Source organism: Trachemys scripta, chromosome 8 (assembly GCF_013100865.1).
Source record: "Trachemys scripta elegans isolate TJP31775 chromosome 8, CAS_Tse_1.0, whole genome shotgun sequence".
Taxonomy (NCBI): domain Eukaryota; kingdom Metazoa; phylum Chordata; order Testudines; family Emydidae; genus Trachemys; species Trachemys scripta.
In genome coordinates, this window is record NC_048305.1 from 30394567 (window position 1) to 30414897 (window position 20331).

Consider the following 20331-nt stretch of genomic DNA (forward strand, 5'->3'; position numbering starts at 1 on the left):
ATGGGAGGTTCTTCGAATGTTGGTTTTTAGACCCCCACAGATAATTGTAAGACTAAGACTTGTAGCAGGGCATAATACTTCTGTTTTTTGGAGAAATACCATGCTATCATTATATCTGCATTAGCTTTAAAGGAACAATTTTGAGAGAGCCTTAATTGTATAACATTTAATAGACTTTTAAATTTGAGAGGCTGCTTTTATTCCCATATAATTTCTGTTGTAAAATTACTCACATTTTCCCATTAATTAATCCAACATTTAGGTAATTATCCTTCTATGTTCAACTAAACGCTAGGCTGTACTAAATTTTACCTACTATGGAAGGTAAACAGTGGAATAAGAATACAGCAGACTGGGATGTTTTTAGTCAGAAACTAAAAGCTGTCAGTAAGATGTGCAAATAGAGTACCAAGGCTTCAGTTTAGTCATCTATGAAAGACAAGAAGACAGGTCCAATGAACTATAAGACATCAAACATAAATGTAAAAATAGAACCTCAAACCTAGTACAGCAGAGGATAGATCTACTTTATGTAAACAAACAAAAAACCACCCCCAACCCCCCACCCCCAAATATTCAATGACAAGCTGTGATAAATGTATGTGGGGTGGATCGGTTTCCAAATTTCAAACACTGTGTACACATTTGATAAGCACAATAGGCTGTTACATAACAGCTTATTATAATCTTTATATTTTTGGTCTAGGCCTTTATACCTAGGCACATGGCTTGGAGGAGTATAGGAGAGCACGTGGCTTGGAGGTGAATTATATTCCTCTGAGAAGACACAAAACTACTACATAAGGAATATCTGATTCACCACTTCAAATTCAGTTTATACCTTTTTCAGCACAAAATGCTGCTGTTCAACGTTTTTCATAATATGATAAAGAAGTGTTGTGTTACCATCTGTATCGATATAGACATGCACTAGAGTTCTGAGGGTATATTGTTTTTCTGAAGCACTGTAAGCATTACTATGTGTGCCAAAAAGCTTTGAACTACTGTCACTCTCAATGGCATCACAGTGCATTCCTTAGCTTTTATTTACAAGAATTGTCACATTGTGCATATGCTCAACCTAAGCAGGTGAGGTTATTTACTCGTTTCATGAATGTCCAGAAGATCTTTCTGTATTGCATTATTACAATATAGAAATTGCTAATATATTGGTGATTTTTAACATTGTGAGCAGTATTCAGATTACAAAAAATGCTCTCATGTATATTAATGATGTGACTTATATTTGTATAATACCTGTTACCCAGAAAGTTCCCAAAGAACTTTCCAGACTTCACAAACTATGGGTCATACTTACACCAGTTTTGCACTCCACTCCATTGATTTCAGTTGAGTTAATGTATGCCTGATTTGTACTGTGAAAATTAGCTCAGACTCAATACGTAGTGTGATCACATCACCCACTACTGAAAAGTAAATTGTTTATATGTTATTTATATATATTATAAACACATAAACAAATATTATTCCAATTATACCTTTTGAAACATCAAGTAGACTTGTTGACTTACTGTTAACTGTTTGTACTCTTTTTAGATAAAAGTAATAGTTTAAAACTGTAAATATTCTGCTAATGGCATGTCTTTAACTATTGCCTTTCAAAAGCCTTAGAGCATTAGTATTTAAATTTTATTTTGGTCGCTTTTTGTTGACATGTATGTGGACATATATCGTGACACACGAGGATAACTGTTTAATTGGCCACATGAACCAAATACCTTCCACCCTCACTCCATGTGCACACTTCCCAGCATGTAAAAAATACCCACAATATAACCAAGTGAATGTTTAACTTATACTAGATTAATATTGAAGGATAGTTTCATTCTACATCATTTGCTATTTTTTTCTCTAGTGTTTTTGTTTTATTATTGCTTGTGGTTCTTGTACATTATTTGAAGTTACTACAGCAACCTGTCACCATCTGGTATGATAAAGTATGCTGGGATTAGGGTTGTTGGGGCTGAAGTTTGTCATCTTTCTCCTACAACCCTATCACTTTCTTAATAGTTCTTTTCCCATCAGTGCTACACATGCAGCTCATGAAAAAAGAACAGGAGTACTTGTGGCACCTTAGAGACTAACAAATTATTAGAGCATAAGCTTTCGTGGGCTACAGCCCACTTCTTATGCATCCAAAGAAGTGGGCTGTAGCCCACAAAAGCTTATGCTCTAATAAATTTGTTAGTCTCTAAGGTGCCACCAGTACTCCTGTTTTTGCGGATACAGACTAACACGGCTGCTACTCTGAAACCTGTCATGCAGCTCATGGACATTGACTTTAGTGGGAATGGGGCAAATAGACATCTCCCCTCTCCAAGGCTTATAAAGCCACATTTGATTTCTTGATTGAACATCTTATCATTGACTATGTGGTTTGTTTATACTAAATCTGTAAATAGGATAGTTTCTTTTTAGCTAACACTTTGCAGTATCTGTACTAAGACTGCAAGACACACTCTACAGTTCTTTGAAGTTTGATGGATCATGGTGTTTTCTTTACTGTTCAGGAGTTTTGAGTGTTTACTGGAAAAGTGGGTTTCCTCATCTGTATCTCATTGCCCTTTGACATCCTAAGTGATGCTTTTTGTTCCTGCTAATGATATAAGCAAATATTCTAACAGCTACCTAATTTTTTTTCAGACTGATGTATTTCATTTTTCCAAGTGCTGTCAATTATTTGGTTAACAGACACTGCTTTGTTAAGAAGTTATATTGTCAATCTGGTGTGAAGATGTTTCGGTGCATGAAGGTGGTAAATTAATGTACATAATTTATTGCAACTTTTCATAATAATGTATTCTAAGCAGAAATCTTCCTGTTAACATCATTTTAAGTATTCCTTCATCAGTCAAGTGTTCACTGTGATTACACTTATTTTTACACATGTTTGACCTAGTTTCAATCATGCATCTCTCCTGTGATTCATAAGATACATCTTAACAAGGCTAAGCACAGCTGAAATGACCTGTCAAGTTTATTTGGATAACTTCATCTTCTCTGCAACTTGTTTTATTTGCATTTAAATATTCAGTTCCCTACATATAGTGCTTCTTTAAAAAAGAAACTTCACATCATCACAGTCAACTAGCATGTTTGCAGGATGTTCCTGATTCCAAATGTCTTATGCCCAAGTTATAAACATACTAAGTGAATTTAAAAACTGATTGCTTAATTTGTGGAGTTTACTTTATTGTGAAGTAGTTAATGGTTCTTAAATATTATAAGATTCTTAGACAATCTAGGATAATTTAGATGAATATACATATACTTGCTGACAGAATTGTGAAGTATACTTAAGTTCTAACAGTGTGAGAATGGTGATGTTGAGAATGCCTGAGCACTTGTGAAATGAGAGGCTATACCTGTTTCTTGCTGGCTTTTGGAGAGGGGGGAGAGCAAGTTTTCAACATAAGAAATCAAGTGGTTAATTATAATACTCAAGGTTGCTTCATGTAAATGATTAAAGGTCATAAAAAGTTAATATACCAATATAAATTTAATATACAGTTCAGTCTTAACATGATATTGGGAAGTGGAGGGGGGGTCGTATTTTTGACAGAAAACCTGCTGTGCTGGCACCTTCCATTTCATATATCAATCAGTCACACTGCTGTGAAAGTTGACAGGTTTGCTGCCGGAAACTGTCTGACAAAATTGTGATATTTATTGGTAGCAGAACTGCTTTCATTAACCAACATATGTCATCTGTTAATTTCCACAATTCCCATTTACAAGTTACTAAACACAGGCACTCATGCTAGACTGTAATACTATACTGCTAGACAGATTTTAAAAGTTGCAACAAATAAATTAACATTCTTAAAGTCATTTTGGCTGAACAGCAAGATAGTACATCTACTAGAGTCTAGTACAGAGAGTGCTTATCTCAGCAAATGGTTACTTCAAATTAGTGGGAGAAAACACATTCTGTAGCATCTCTTAAAGCTTCTTAAGGAGAAAAATACAACACATGCTTTCATGTGTAATATTCTGTAATTTGTGTTGGCAGTTATTTCTTTCAAAATTGAAATCAAGACATTGGAAAAAATTAAGTCTCACCACTGCACCCACTGCAGCTTCCTGGCAGTTGTGGATTTGAGTTCACAAAAGAGTCTAATTTGAGCAATACCTGTAAAAGTAAACTACTGTAGGACAGAAAATCAGCATTTCCTTTTAGAAGAGCATCAGTAACCAAAACCATACAAATCCTTACCTGAAAGCTTTGGGATTACCCGCAGAAAATGTATCTTCTTAGGCTTACATAGTAGGCAAGGTTCTGGCTAGCACTAATGTTACTCCAAAAGAAGGTATAATAAATCCTTTATATTGGAATTTTCACTGTTTATATGCAAGAACTGTACTGGGTCTGCTCACGTAGGAATAAATAAAAAAGCAGTACAAACTGAACAGCAGCTACCATATGAAAGTAAAAGACCTCTAGTGGCCATAATCTGAAGTTAAGAAAGGTTTCCCTTTTTTGCAGTATGTAGTAGCCAAAATGGTTGGGTGGGATAAACTGCAGCTGATACTTTACAGTAATGTGTGATCTTGTTGAATTTATGATGGTAACAAAATATAAAGTCAATCAGAATTAAGAGACGAATCTGATTTCCCAAGACCAGTATAAATTAGAAATGAACTTCTGGATGGAAAGATCAGGGACTCCCTTGTAAACTTATCAAATACAAAGTTTTGAGTAAATCTGTCAGAAAACAGTTATTTTCAAGACTTGCCTCTGCTTCATGTTGTTTTTCTTTTAGAGAAATCCAAAGATTATTTTGAGTTGCTCGTTATCAAAATAATTATTGTAATTTTTGCAACATAAAAAGTATCAATAGGAAGAGATACTGTGTTCCTCAAAGGGAAACTTCAGTCATTTAGCCTTACCCGTATATCCTGAAGGTTTGGCAAACAAGAAGCACTTCTGTAAAATGAAATGGAAACCTAAGATTATAAATTACTTTCCATTTTATTTCAATTCTGTTTTAAAATTCAGAAGAATATAGTTTTACAGAATTTAATAGGGATGAAAACAGTTGGATCCTATACACATTTGATAGGGTTCAACTGAAGTTACTTGAAAAATCTAAAAAAATTAAGCAGATATTTTCTCTCTCTTTTTAGATTTTCATATCCTTCCTGTAGAATTCTGTAGCAGGGATATAATTAATTTTTTATGAATATTCAAAAGGATCTTATAGAAAGTTTTCATTTTCTATGAATCTGTTATGCAAAAGTCATATGGAATATCACATTCATTTTAGGAATTTTAAACCACATACAAATTCATGTCCTGTAGGAAGTTGGATTTACTGTCTCTCACACTGAATTCCCTTAAGAGTGATATCACTTTTGCAACAAAGAAAGTTGCTTTGAGTAGTATCCTCAGTATTGCCAGTTGTAAGTTATTGTTAAGTATATTTTACAATGTATACACAGTGAGAAGAACTTCTTACCTTTTGAAAATTCACATTCTTGGGCTGGCACAAGTTTTGTTTGTTTTTAGTGATATAGTGATTTGGCATTGCAGGATGTAATCCATTATTCTCATTTCCTTCTAAATCAACAATCTAGATGTGCATTTCCTTACTATTTTTTCTTTTTTTGTTTTAGAGTCATTTTGTGGCATGCATGACAGCAATCTTAAACCAAATGGACAACCAACATTACTCCTTTTACATTGAAACCTTTCAGACAACTTCAGAGCTAGTGGTAAGTACAAAGTATCCACATTTAAAGCTGGCAAATAGACAAATGGCTCTCAAATATTTCATATTCTGCACTGGACTATTCAGTACACATGATTCTAGTAGCCATAATTGTTTAAGAAGAACAGATGGCTTTACCAAATACTAGTCATTATTTCTAAATATGGAGTATCGTCAATAGGCTGATACACATTTGTTGTATATATCTCTTGCCCCATAGTCCCTGCAAGTTTACTTTTGCCCTGAAGAGTGCTCAAATGATACCTGGAGTTGGATGCTACCTCAATCAGAAGCTTGCAAAGATATAGGGGTTGCTGGTGTAGGTAGATCGTTGTCTTGCTTTATTTTGTCTTCCCTATGTGTTGGGGAGGTTTGTTAGATAGTTGGCTAAGAGATGACTCTGCTAAATGGTACACAGCTCTTCAACAATTTTTCTCCAAAGTGCCTAAATTAATATGCTCTCTACTGTGACTTTTTTCTATCCATTCATCTATGGCTTATTTTTGCTCTACAGCTCAGTGTAGTAAGCCTTTCACTATTATTTCTAGCCTACAACTGCTATTTTACAGGACTTTGGTCCTAATTCTCTCTCCTCTTTATCTCCATTAACAACTCCATTGTTGACCCAGATTGTATTTTTTGTGCTGAGCAGCTACAGTTGTCTGATTTTCATGGTGCATCTGGGTTTGCCCCAGTTTAGGCTAAAAGTGCCTAGGAGCTGCTCTAACATGCACCAGCTGACTCCATCCCCTACATTATTACAGCAGTTCTCTGACCACACCCCTTTCCTTGTCCTCCCTGTTCTTGAAACGCTCCTTGCACCCAGGGTCAGGTGTGGGCAGTGATGCAGCTGCTGGATAAGACCAGTTTTTTGCCAGCTGAAAGCTCCTGTAGGAAAATTCTCACATTGCCAAATCCAGCTGCTTTTCAGATCTCTGTACCATCACAGAGTTCAAATGGGGCAGATCATGGCAGATCCAAGCCCAGCTAGTCTTACTTTTTGCAATTTTCCAAATGAGTCAGGCTATCTGGTACCATGGGATATTTTGGTGTATGGTCATCTTCCAGGCACTTTGGGTGCTCAGAAACAGTTTATATTTAGCAATTTTACCAAAGTCTATGTAGTGCAGTAATCCCTAATCTACTTGAGCAAGTCAAAGGAAAGAATTATAAAAAAAATGATGTCAGTATGCTTATTTTTTTCTGCTTTTTAAATCTATTGATTTGTTAACACTTCATTTTTTCTCAATAGCATAAAACTAATGTCCTGACAATGGAGATAATAAAAAATTGTTTCCATATTATGCTGTTCAGAGACATTGTTCAATTGGTTACCCTTAACCAATTTGACTGTTAAGAAAGAGCCAGATCTTCTGGTGAGTGTCACTTATGTGGGATCAATGGGAGTTGATGGCACTTTGAGTGATTGGCCTCACAATTCAATAGCTGCCTCTTAAAACTCATTACAGAAACATTCGGGGGGGGAGTAAACCTCCATATATCAAACACTTAATGATAAAATAATTGTGTTAATAATTATTTTCCAATAATCTCTGTCTCTTTGATAAGTGTTCTTTAGAAAAGAGAATTGGTTTTGTTTTTTGTATGAATGGTTGCATGTTATAAGTTTATATTAATAATTTCTGGATATAATTTGCACTCTATCTTTAGAAATATGTATTTTGAAAAAAGCTAAATTTAAAAAAAAATCAAATTTTCCAAGAGATGACTCTTCTAAATGGTATACAATTCTTCAACAATTCTACTCCCAAGTACCTAAATTAATATGCTGTTTACTGTGAATTGTTTTTCTGTCCATTCATCTATGGCTTATCATTCCTCAAAAGTTCAGTGTAACATGCCTTTAACTTTTATTTCTAGCCTACAACTGCTATTTTACAGGATTTTGGTCCCAATTCCACTGCCATTGATGTCATTGGTAGCTTTGCCATTCACTTCAGTGGGAGTAGGATGGAGCCCTCTCCTTTGGTGCTTTCCACAGAGCAGAGAGTTGGCTTTGAAATATGAAGTTTGCAGGATATAAAATCATAGTTGTATTGTGTTTTATTGTTCTAGGACTTTTTGATGGAAACATTCATCATGTTTAAAGATCTCATAGGAAAGAACGTTTACCCTTCGGACTGGATGGCAATGAGCATGGTGCAGAACAGGTAAATACAGCCCTCAGAACAATTTAAAGGTTTCAGCAGTTTGAAAGGGAGCTTGGTGCTAGCGAAGTGAACATCTTATTCCATGTTTTAACACAAAAAATAGGCAGTGTTCCCTGTTCCAGATGCCTTTTCAGTTTTACTTCATATCAAAAATATTTACACTATCTGAGATAATTGACTTACATGATGCATGGAAAAAACTACCTGTGCCCTTGGTCCACTTTTCAAAGACTGGCAAGCAAGAGGAAATGGGTTTCTAATAGACAGGTGTCAACACCACAAAGAAGAGTCAGAGTTGGTCTCTGTGTTGACAGACTCAGTAAAGAGGCCCAGGAGTGAATAGAGGCTATCTAGGTCCGGTCTATGAGAGTGCCTTCCAATACTGTGTCTGTCATGTGTGGTTTGTTCTCTGTCTCTTTAACTCTCCAGAGGGAGAATAGTGTGTACCAGCCTCCCAAGAAAGCTCTGTTTCCTATATAATTGAGCTTTACCCTTCTGATGGAAAGTTCCTTTGTTCCAGAGGAGCAGAGTTGTCAGCCATGGCCTCCATTCTAGACCTTTATGCAATATTTTAGACATACTGGACCAGGCCATTGAGGGCCCTGAAGATAAGGACCCAGACTTTGAACTTGACTTCATATTCTTTGAGAAGTCAGTATAGAGTGTAGAGGACAGATCTGATGTGCTCCCTGTAGCCTGTGTCACTGAAGAGATGTGCTGCAGGTTTCTGTACGAGTTGGTGTTTCCTAAGGGTTGATGGCTTCATGCCCAGATATATTACAGGTATAATCCAGGTTGGAGATAATGAAGGCTCATATAACTAAGGCATACTGTGGTTCCATAAGACTGCTGGCTGACCCCTGGTAACGTTCTGTTGTTTTTTATGTTTTCTCTGCAATGCTTTCACCTTAAGAGTGAATGTGCTTGCTTAGAGAGAGCTGTGTGGTAACTCTACTGGCAATTACAGTTGTTCATAGCCTTTGAAGAGAGAGCAAAGAGCAGAGGTTGGCCTGTTGAGGTATTCTGGCTTGCTGGCAGTATCACAGTTTAGGTAGAGAACTGTGCAGCCTGGAAAAACCCCAGTCAGGAGGGAGGGAAATGTAGGTGAGGGGACAGCTGGGAACAGAGGCCTAAAAGTGAGTGTCCTTGGTGAACCACAGAGGGGCAATGCAGGTGCAGTTGCCCTGAATTGTGACAAAAGGTAAGATTCCTTCTGTGAATGAGGCATTATCTATTTCAGTCATAAGTGGGTACCATGACACTTCTATTCACAGCTCTGCCACTGACTGATTTTGTGACCTTGGCTAAGTCACTTAACCCTTCAGTGCCTCTTTTTTCCCCCCTCACCCTTTCTGTCTTGTCTATTTAGATTGTAAGCTCTTCAGGGCAGGCACTTTTTCATACTACATGTATATAAAGCACTTAACATGATAGGATCTCATTTGGGGTCTCCAGGAACCACTGTAGGACAAACAGCAATGGTAATGAATAGATGAATAAACTGATGTGCCTCCTCACAGTTATACAAAATCCCTGTGCTCCCGGATTGAGTTACATTGGGAAGGCAATATGGGAAGGTTCAATATAGATGTATCATTGTTTCTATACACTTCGGGATATTCAGACTGGTTAATATTTGTAGTCCATGACTGCGAGAATAGGGCAAGGGGTGAGGTGAGGTAAAGGGAAATACAGCACTGCTCTGAGTAGCTGTTAATTAATCCCTTTCACTTCTCCAGTTGTTGGATCGACATCGGAATTGGAAGATTCTTCTTTTTCTTATGTGACAGATGGACTCTTGGAATGTTTTTGTGGAGGGGCTGTGGCAGCATCGGCCCAGAGTAGGAGAACTTGTACAAAGCCAATTTTCCCTTCCATGTGTCCCATCCTGACCTATATGTTTTCTGACCAATATTTGCACGGTTTTCACCCCTTAACACCATTCTTTGGAGGGAAAGTTAAATTTCATGGAAATAAAATATTTGAAATATGTAAGCAATACCATTTTCCAAAGTTAACTTGTCCCTAAAAGCCTTAAATTTGTGTCTCCAAAGAGAGTGGAAGCTAACTAAATTATTAATTTTTGGCATCATCACATTGAGGCCACCCCCTTATGGGACTATATAATTAATAATGTAAGATGTAAACTTTACAATGTGAATTTTAAGTAGCTGTATATTGTAAGAACCATATGTCTTGTTTATAAGTGTCTCTAAACTTAGCCAGCTGAGCACCCACTAACTGCCAAATTCTGACATCATTTGAATAGATTTGCCTATGACAAAGTGTTTGGGGCAGATCCTCGAGTGTTGATGTGCTGAGCAGAATATTTACAGAATTCATATTCCAAAGCAGTGGTGCTCCAAAACATGACAAATCTAATTCCTATTTTAACTTCTAAAAACTTAACTGAAATCAGTTGCAGGAAGGTACCCATTGTTAGAATAATTCCCTCATCAAAAATCAATAGTCACTAGGGAGATGGCTGGATACCTGCATTTTATCGATATCACTGGTGATAGACAGGTTCCTTTCAAACTTCCTCATTCAAGAACATCAGGACATCTGTTCCTTAAGTGTAATAGCAACATATTGGCAATTTGGCACAGCTGTAATCCTGCTCATTTGTTCTTCATGTTATTTAAGGGGATCGACAGATTTAGACATGTAATGGGCTGATCCTGATTCCATTTGCCATTCAAATCAATGGAAACAGGACTGGACATTCATAGTGATTAAAATTTCTGTAAATGACTAAGCCAGTTGTGTTAGAACAATACACTCTTAAATGTCAAAATAATCACATTGTCAATTTCTTTCAGACTTACGTCCGATGTAGAAATATTTTACTTGTGGGGACATTGTCATGAACAAATCAGAGTTTAATAAGCTACTTTTTTAACTTATTGTAATTCTCTGAAATATTTCATATTGTTGGAATGGAAATAGTATGCGTGTGTGCCAAAGATACGCACAGTGTATACTCATATCTTCAGAATTGTTGTATTACAATTTGTGTGCACGATTGCCATTCATGCTTATCCATGACCATGACCAATACTGACCATTTTTTAATGCAAATTGCTGTTAGTGTGGGTGAGTCAGCACTGCAGAATTAGCCAATGGTGATCAGCATCCAAGGATGCCTATTCCGGCTTTAAGCATCCCCACTGTAAAGCTCTACCTGTGTCACTGTGTCCTCACTGTTTCTGCACTCACCTGTGTGTGAGTGAGGGCAAAGCCCATGGTTGTTTGTGCTGGGACATACTGATTCTTTCCTAGTCAATTTTGGGACAATTTGTCTGTCTTTCAGGGGACAATATGAAAAGGCACTGGAGGACTATCAGTACTCCAATGATTTAGTTGCATCACTCACTGCAATACATGGATGGGTTGCAGACCAAGTTAAAGCAGAGACTGGGCTCTATATATCTTCCCTCCCCCCCTCCCCCAACTGAATAAGGTAGCTCAGGCTTAAAGCACCTCCAAACCCGGGCAAAATGTTTGTATGTAGATGAGGCAGGACAGGGGTTGGGCTAAAACTTGGGTAAGAGTCTGGCATTACCTCTGCAGTGATGGTGCACCCAAAAAGTGTTTTGAGAACTTCTAGAATGAACCAGGCAATACAAATTATCGATTGTTACCTTCCTCAGTTTTTGTCACAAATTGGCAGTCTTGGCCCACTGTGTTAACCTAGCTAATCACTTGAGTACTCCTCCTTGTCAAGCATGAGCTCCTTCAACTGAGCCTGAGGACCAGCTAGCTCAGCCTCCAGCCAGATTAATTAGCTCAGCTGGGTTAGGGTATGACCCCCTGACTGACTGGACTGCCTGACTGGTTGAAGGAAGCCCCTAGGCCTGCTTTTAAGGTCATTGAGCAGCGGCAGGTCATTGGCTGCTCAGTGTGTGTGCCTGCAGCTGCAATCACTCTTGTGGCTTCCTAGTTCCCAGCTAAGGTGACCAGACAGCAAGTGTGAAAAATCGGGACGGGGATGGGGGTAATAGGCACCTATATAAGACAAAGTCCTGAATATCAGGACTGTCCCTATAAAATCGGGACATCTGGTCACCCTATTCCCAGCCTTGACACTGCCTTGTTCCTGTCCTACTCCAGTCCACTTCAGTCTTGCTTCTGACTGTGGCTCCAACCCATCGCTCTGGTTTCTGGCTCCCAACTCCTGCTCTAACCACTAAGCCTGATTCTTGTTCCAGCCATTAGGCCTGACCACCCACGCCCCAGTCATGACACTCCCGCACTCCTAGTGCTATAGCTAGACTTCTCAGAACTGCACAGATCCAGGAAATGAAAATGGAAATCACTTTCTGTACTGTGTTTGAGAGGAGAGGCTGGTATAAACAATGTATCTGATTTTTTAAAAGTATATCTTAAGGCAAGAAAAAATACTTAACAATGCACAAGATGACAATAGATGCCTTAGGAAAACCTAGCTAGGTAGAAAACATGACTAGAAGGTGTAGAAGCATGCTAATTTTTTTTCTTAGTTGTTCTAGATATCAGCCACATTAGTACTTCCGGGCCTAGTCTACTGACTGCACACACACACACACATTTAACATTCAAAACATCATTTGAAAGATATAATGCTAGAAAATGTGTTTACAATAAAGCAAAACAGGAAGGAAGGGGAAGAATGTATGAGAAACAGATGGCATTTGTGTTGTAGTGTGTGGTTTGCCTAATAGCATCTTGGTTTTCTCAGGTTTGAAACTCCTCTTGTCCCATTGGGAGAGTTTCAATTAGGGTTGACAACCCTCCAGGATTGGCCTGGAGTCCCCAGGAATTAAAGATTAATCTTTCATTAAAGCTTATGTCATGTGATGAAATCTCTGGGAATACATCCAACCAAAATTGGAAACCCTAGTTTCATACCTTCCATAGATGGGGGGGTTGTTTAGCTCTTCCACTTGGTGGTGGATAATAGGATGTCCTCCTGCCATTATTTGGCAGTGATTTGTCTGACTAGGATAAGGATAATCAGAGCATGTTTCCAGAGCCCGGGTGGGATTAGATTGCCTTTGTTTAACCTAGTGGTTCTCAACCTATTTACTGTGGGCTCTGGGGGGAGGAGGGTGTGAGTGTCTTCTCTTCCCACCCCCCGGATGTCCTCAGGGGCAAAGAAACAGGAACTGGGTTGTCATAGGGGTTTCTTTAACTCTCTACTCCTGGGGGAATGTGTGTATGTATATATATGTGTGTATATTGTTACAGGCATACTCGCTGACAGGTACTTTGAAATAAATTACCAAAATAATTGAAACTGGCGTGATTATATAGTGTTATTTTGACAAAATTTGCAGAATTTTAAAATATTGTGCACACAATTTTTAATTCTTTGGTACAGAATTCCCCCAGGAGTAATTATTGGAATGGAGAGGGCAGCGTGTAACTGATGTAGTTGGTATTTGTGGTCCTCCTGGAAGAAGTGAATCTTTAGGAAAAGACTTGGTTAAGCCGAATTGAACTATTAAGCTACCAAATTCAATTTTGAAGATGTTGATGGGGCTTTTACCTTGAATTTCAATGGAATGGTCTTTCCAGAAGAGATCTGCTGTTTTTGTGTTTTGTCACTCAAATGTGGTTTGGTTTATGCTGACAGAAATTAGGCGTCAGAGATGCCTGGACCTTGTTTAACATGTTCTTAGAATCATGGCTATATAGTTATCTCTGGCTGTCCTCTTACTCCCTTTCCTGGCAGGACTGGTGGAGTTGTTGTCTAGGCACATTCTTGCTGATCATTCATAGTTGCTCTCAAAGTAAGATTCTATGGACAGCAATTACTACCAGGTTGTTTCACTGTCTGAGGCGGGTTTAGGTTCATAATGAGCAAATCTAATTGAATGAAAATTTCTTCTACCCTCTTGTGCTTCTTCTATTAGCAATTACTTTATGTGTACAGGAGATTAATCTGAAAAAAGCAGCATTTTAGTACCTTGATAACTAATCAATCCCTTGTTTATTTGCAGGCATATAAAACTTTTCTTGTCTAAATTGCTCTGCACATGTAGGAAAACATATCAGCTTCTGCATCATTCATGAATACAGTATTTTTAATTCTACAGAGCAATAACATGTCTATCATTGCTCAGATCGTATTCCTTTGGGGATCATCCAATATCTACATTGCATCAATTGATATTAGAAATTCACTTGTGATATTACACTTTGTCCGTAATGCCCCCTTATGACTAATAATTCTGTGGGCCAATTTGATCCAGGCAGGCTTAGGGTTTATATTTATATTGCTATAAAGCTTCCATGTTCCAGCCAAATGAAAATGTTTAAAGAGATGGTCAGATTAAAAATCATAGATTGTAAAGAAATGTATTTATCAGTGCTACTAACAACACCTTACATTATTTAACCATGTACATTTTGCCGCTCTCTGAGCTTGGCTGGTGAAAATTATTAAGTCTGTTTTACTTTCAAGCTCTTAATGCTGTAATGCTGGGCAGGGCCGGCGCAACCCATTAGGCGACGTAGGCGGTTACCTAGGGCACTACAATTTGGGGGGGGGCGGCGACTGGGGCGGTATTTTGGTGTGGGACCATCCGCTGCCTCTGTGGGGGGCGGCATTTCGGGGCAGGACTTTTCCGCCGCCTAGGGCGGCGGAAAAGCTGGCGGCACTCCTGATGCTGGGGCATACACTGCTGCGGGGAAAGGTTGTTGTCATTGGTGGTGGTTTTGTTTTGTTTTTATTGTAGAATCATTTCCGTTGTTCTTATATCTTTAAAAAGCTAAATTTCAAGCTGTCAAGGCTGCTTCCCCACTCTGAACTTTAGGGTACAAATGTGGGGGCCTGCATGAAAACTTCTAAGCTTAACTACCAGCTTAGATCTGATCCGCTGCCACCATTCCCAAGTGGATTCCCTTCCCTGGGAAGCCTTGAGAAACTCTTCACCAATTCCCTGGTGAATACAGATCCAAACCCCTTGGATCTTAAAACAAGGAGAAATGAACCATCCCCCCTCCTTGCTTCCACCAGCTCCTGGTGAATACAGTTCCAACCCCCTTGGATCTAAAAACAAGGAAAATAAATCAATCAGGTTCTTAAAAAGAAGACTTTTAATTAAAGAAAAAAGCTAAAAATCATCTCTGTAAAATCAGTATGGAAAATAACTTTACAGGGTAATCAAACTTAAAGAGCTCAGAGGACCCCCCCCCCCCCAGCCTCAGGTTCAAAGTACAGCAAACAGAGATGAACACTCTAGTAAGAGGTACATTTACAAGTTGAGAAAACAAAGTAAAACTAACACGCCTTGCTGGCTGTTTACTTACAAGTTTGAAATATGAGAGACTTGTTTAGAAAGATGTGGAGAACCTGGATTGATGTCTGGTCCCTCTCAGTCCCGAGAGCGAACTACTCCCCAAACAAAGAGCAAAAACACAAGCTTTCTCGTTTCCCCCCCCCCCCCTCTTGTTCCCTTATTGGTCCTTTGGGTCAGATGCCAGCCAAGTTACCCGATCTTAACCCTTTACAGGGAAAAGGATTTTGGAGTCTCTGGCCAGGAGGGATTTTATAGTACTGTACACAGGACAGCTGTTACCCTTCCCTTTATAGTTATGACACGCCCCACAAATCACAGATAGTGTTGGACAGCCGGTTCCACACTGGCTGTGATTTATTCCTGGAGCTCTAGGAGAAAACAGTTAATAAGACACATGCAGCTTTAGACATACCACTGATTATATAAAAACTAACAATATGTTCCACATTCCAAGAACAATTTTTAACCAGTTGATTCTGGGAAACTTTCCCGGGAGAGTGTATCAGCTACTTTGTTAGAAGCCCCTGAAATGTGTTGTATTTCAAAATCAAAATCTTGGAGAGCTAAACTCCACCAAAGAAGTTTTTTGTTATTCCCCTTGGTGGTATGAAGCCACTGTAGCGCAGCATGGTCTGTTTGTAGTTGGAAACGCCGTCCCCAAGCATATGGGCGTAGCTTTTCCAGCGCATACACAATGGCGTAGCATTCCTTTTCGCTGATTGACTAGTGGCTTTCCCTCTCAGACAGTTTCTTGCCGAGAAACACGACAGGATGGAATTATTGATCCGGTCCTTCCTGCATTAAAACTGCTCCCACGTCCCGCTCGGACGCATCTGTGGTTACTAGGAACGCTTTGTCAAAGTCTGGGGCCCTTAGCACAGGGTCAGACATGAGTGTCGCCTTAAGCTGGTTAAAGGCCTTTTGACACTCATCAGTCCACTGAACTGCATTTGGCTGTTTCTTTCTGGTTAGGTCTGTCAGCGGGGCGGCGATTTGGCTGTAGTGTGGTACAAATCGCCTATAATATCCGGCCAAGCCTAAGAAGGATTGGACCTGTTTCTTTGACTTTGGAACCAGCCACTTTTGGATAGCATCCACTTTGGCCTGTAGGGGATTTATAGTTCCTTGACCTACCTGGTGCCCCAGGTAAGTCACTCTGTTTTGGCCTATTTGACACTTTTTAGCCTTAACAGTTAGTCCTGCCTGTCGGATGCGCTCGAAGACTTTTTCCACATGCTCCAGGTGTTCTGTCCATGAATCAGAAAAAATGGCCACATCATCGAGGTAGGCAACTGCAGAGTCTCCCAATCCCGCTAGGAGACCATCTACAAGTCTTTGGAAGGTGGCGGGTGCATTTTGCAACCCGAAAGGGAGTACATTGAATTCATACACCCCTGCCTGGGTGACGAAGGCTGACCTTTCCTTAGCGGGTTCATCTAGTGGTACTTGCCAGTACCCTTTGGTTAAGTCTAAAGTAGAGATGAATTGGGCATGTCCCAATTTCTCCAATAGCTCATCTGTGCATGGCATTGGATAGTTGTCAGGACAAGTTACAGCATTTAGCTTACGGTAGTCCACGCAAAAGCGTATTTCTCCATCTGGTTTGGGAACTAGAACCACTGGAGATGCCCATGCACTATTAGAGGGGCGGATTATACCCATCTGTAGCATGTCCTGGATCTCCCTTTGTATCGCAGTTTGGGCATGAGGTGACTCCCGGTAGGGTGGGGTTCTAATTGGGTGAGCATTACCTGTGTCAATGGAGTGGTATGCTCCTTCGGTCCGTCTTGTAGTGGCTGAGAAAATTGGTGCAAAGCTTGTGCACAGCTCCTTGATCTGCTGTCGCTGCAGACGTCCAAGGGTCGCGAAGAGGTTCACCTCTTCCAAGCCACCATCCCTTTTTCCTTCGTAGTAGACACCTTCAGGCCACTCTGCGTCATCTGTTTCCTGGGCTGTAAACTGGCAAATGTTTAATTCTCTGGAATAAAAGGGCTTAAGAGAATTAACATGGTATACCTTAGGCTTTAGGTTGGAGGTGGGGGAGGCTATGAGATAGTTAACAGCTCCTAGGTGCTCCTGGACCGTGAATGGTCCTTCCCACAATGCTTCCATTTTATGGGCCTGGAGCGCCTTTAAGACCATGATTTGGTCTCCTACTTTGAAGGACCGTTCTCTGGAATGTTTATCATACCAGGCCTTTTGCTCTTCCTGAGCATCCTTTAGGTTTTCTTTAGCAAGGGCTAAAGAGTGTCGGAGGGTGCTTTGTAGGTTGCTTACAAAGTCTAGAATGTTAGTTCCTGGAGAAGGCATAAACTCCTCCCATTGCTGCTTCACCAACTGTAATGGCTCCTTAACCTCGCATCCATACACAAGTTCAAATGGTGAAAACCCTAAACTGGGATGTAGTACAGCCCTGTAGGCAAAAAGCAACTGCTGCAACACTAGGTCCCAATCACTGGAGTGTTCATTTACGAATTTACGTATCATGGCCCCCAAAGTTCCATTAAACCTCTCCACCAGGCCATTGGTTTGATGGCGATAAGGAGTGGCAACCAAGTGATTCACCCCATGAGCTTCCCACAGGTTTTTCATGGTCCCTGCCAGGAAATTAGTTCCCGAATCTGTAAGGATGTCGGAGGGCCAACCTACCCTGGCAAAAATGTCTGCTAATGCCTGGCACACACTTTTAGCCCTGGTGTTGCTTAAGGGTACTGCTTCCGGCCATTGGGTAGCCAAATCCATGAAAGTCAGTATGTACTGCTTTCCTCTGGGTGTCTTCTTTGGGAAAGGACCCAGAATATCCACAGCTACTCGCTGAAATGGGACTTCAATTATGGGTAGTGGCTGGAGAGGGGCTTTAACCTGGTCTTGGGGCTTTCCCACTCGTTGGCACATCTCACAAGACCGGACATAATTAGCAACATCCTTGCCCATTCCCTCCCAGTGGAAGGACTTCCCCAACCGGTCTTTGGTTCTGTTCACCCCAGAATGGCCACTGGGCTAAGCTCAAGAGCTTTACCCGATACTTAGTGGGAACTACCAACTGTCTTTGAAGATGCCAGTCTTCCTGGTGCCCACCAGAAAGAGTCTCCTTGTATAAAAGTCCTTGTTCTACAACAAACCGGGATTGGTTAGAAGAGCTGAGAGGCGGTGGGTTGCTCCGTGCCGCCGCCCAAGCTTTCTGAAGGCTGTCATCTGCTTCCTGCTCAGCCTGGAACTGTTCCCTTGATGCTGGAGACATCAGTTCCTCCTTGGACTGTGGACTGGGGCTTGGTCCCACTTGAACGGCTGTCTGCTGGTGCACTATGTTGTATTTCAGGCTCTGGCTGAGCCTCTTGGGTAGGGTTATCTGCTGCTTCCACCAGTTCAGGCTCGCTGGTGCCCTCTGGCATTGGAGTTGTAGACGGGTTTGCAAGCGCTGGACTCAGTGCTGGCAATGGTTCTGGTGCTGGTTGCATTGCCAGTTACGGTTCTGGGACTGGATCCACTACGGCTGTTGCAGTCGTTGGCAGGGGATCTGGTTCCACCATCTTTGTCTGGGTCTCTGGTAACACAGACGGGGCCCTGGTGGACGGCTCAGGAACAGGGATGGGGGTGAAAGCTGGCTTAGCCTGGCTGTGGGTGACTATTCCCACCCTCTTGGCTAGCTTCACCTGGTTGGCCAAGTCTTCCCCCAGCAGCATGGGTATGGGATAATTGTCATAGACTGCAAAAGTCCACATTCCTGACCAGCCCTTGTACTGGACATGCAACTTGGCTGTAGGCAAGGTTACAGACTGTGACACGAAGGGTTGAATTGTCACTGGAGCCTCCGGGTTGATGAGTTTGGGGTCCACTAGGGATTGGTGGATAGCTGACACTTGTGCCCCAGTGTCCCTCCAAGCGATAACCTTCTTTCCACCCACTCTCAAGGTTTCCCTTCGCTCCGAAGGTATGAGAGAGGCATCTGGGTCTGGGGATCTTTGGTGTGATTGGGGTGTAATGAACTGTAATCGGTTGGGATTCTTGGGGCAGTGAGCCTTTATATGTCCCAGTTCATTACATTTAAAACATCGCCCTGCTAAGGTATCACCGGGGCGATGTTGGTTGTTGGAGACTGGTGTGGTGGGATGAGAAGGCGTCTGGTGTTTCCCTTGGGATGTGGGTGGGGCCTTGGGTTGTCCCTGGTGGTAAGGTTTGGTTTTGGGTTGCCCCTTCTGATATTCACTCCAACTGCTACTAGTTTTTTTCTTTTCTGCCACCTCCACCCATTTGGCTCCAATCTCCCCCACCTCCCCCGGTTACAGTTATGGGCTTCCTATCTAGGATGTACCTTTCTATTTCCTCAGGAACACCCTCTAAAAACTGCTTCATTTTTACTAGGGAAACCAGATCTTCCAGAGATTTAACATTTGTTCCTGATACCCAGGCATCGCAATTTTTGTCAATGTGGCAGGCATGCCGGGTAAATGACACGTCTGGTTTCCACCTTAGGGCTCTGAACCACCGACGGGCATGCTCGGGTGTTAGCCCCATTCTGAGTCTGGCCTTGTTTTTAAAAAGTTCATAAGTGTTCATGTGTTCCTTAGGCATTTCAGCCACCACCTCTGCTAAGGGTCCACTGAGCTGCAGCCTCAGCTCTACCATGTACTGGTCTGCAGCGATGCTGTATACAAGGCAGGCCCTTTCAAAATTTTCTAAGAAGGCCTCAGTATCATCACCTTCCTTGTAGGTGGGGAATCTTCTGGGATGGGAAGGGGTACCTGGAGAGGGGTTGCTAGGATTGGCTGATGTATCCAGCCTAGCCCTTGCTACTTCCAGCTCATGCTTCCTCTTTTTCTCTCTCCTCCATCTCTTTTTCTTTCAGCTCCATAGCTCTCTTGTGGGCCTCCTCTTTGGCTTTTTCTTCTTTGGTAGTCATTTTCTGGTTTTCTTGTGCTGGGTCACACCCCTCTGCAGTTGACTGAAACTGGAATGCACTCAGCTCAGGCTGCTGAGACTTTCTAACTAGCTACTCCCGAGGAGGTAGAAAGAAAAAAAACAATTCAACTTCTAAATTCCTTTTACCAACTGTTTGCTCATAAATTGAACACTTCTCTGAACAAAGGCCCTTGTTAAAAAAACTTAACACCTCTGCCTTCAGGCAAGGAGAGATAAGATATG

The 20331-nt window shown here is 40.9% G+C and overlaps 1 protein-coding gene and 1 long non-coding RNA gene across 3 annotated transcripts in view; one reads left to right on the forward strand and one right to left on the reverse strand.

Moving 5' to 3' along the window:
* The window catches only part of LOC117881691, a 117835-nt gene extending 113424 nt beyond the window's left edge, over positions 1-4411 (reverse strand). Inside the window, exon 1 of the long non-coding RNA XR_004646842.1 lies at positions 4238-4411. This is a non-coding gene — a long non-coding RNA (uncharacterized LOC117881691). The remainder of the gene's footprint in view (positions 1-4237) is intronic.
* The window catches only part of DOCK2 (dedicator of cytokinesis 2), a 494284-nt gene that overhangs the window by 345361 nt on the left and 128592 nt on the right, over positions 1-20331 (forward strand). For both annotated transcript variants that reach the window (XM_034779264.1, XM_034779265.1), the window contains exons 28-29: positions 5638-5736; positions 7809-7903. In XM_034779264.1, the coding sequence (XP_034635155.1) occupies positions 5638-5736; positions 7809-7903 (194 nt within the window). The remainder of the gene's footprint in view (positions 1-5637; positions 5737-7808; positions 7904-20331) is intronic.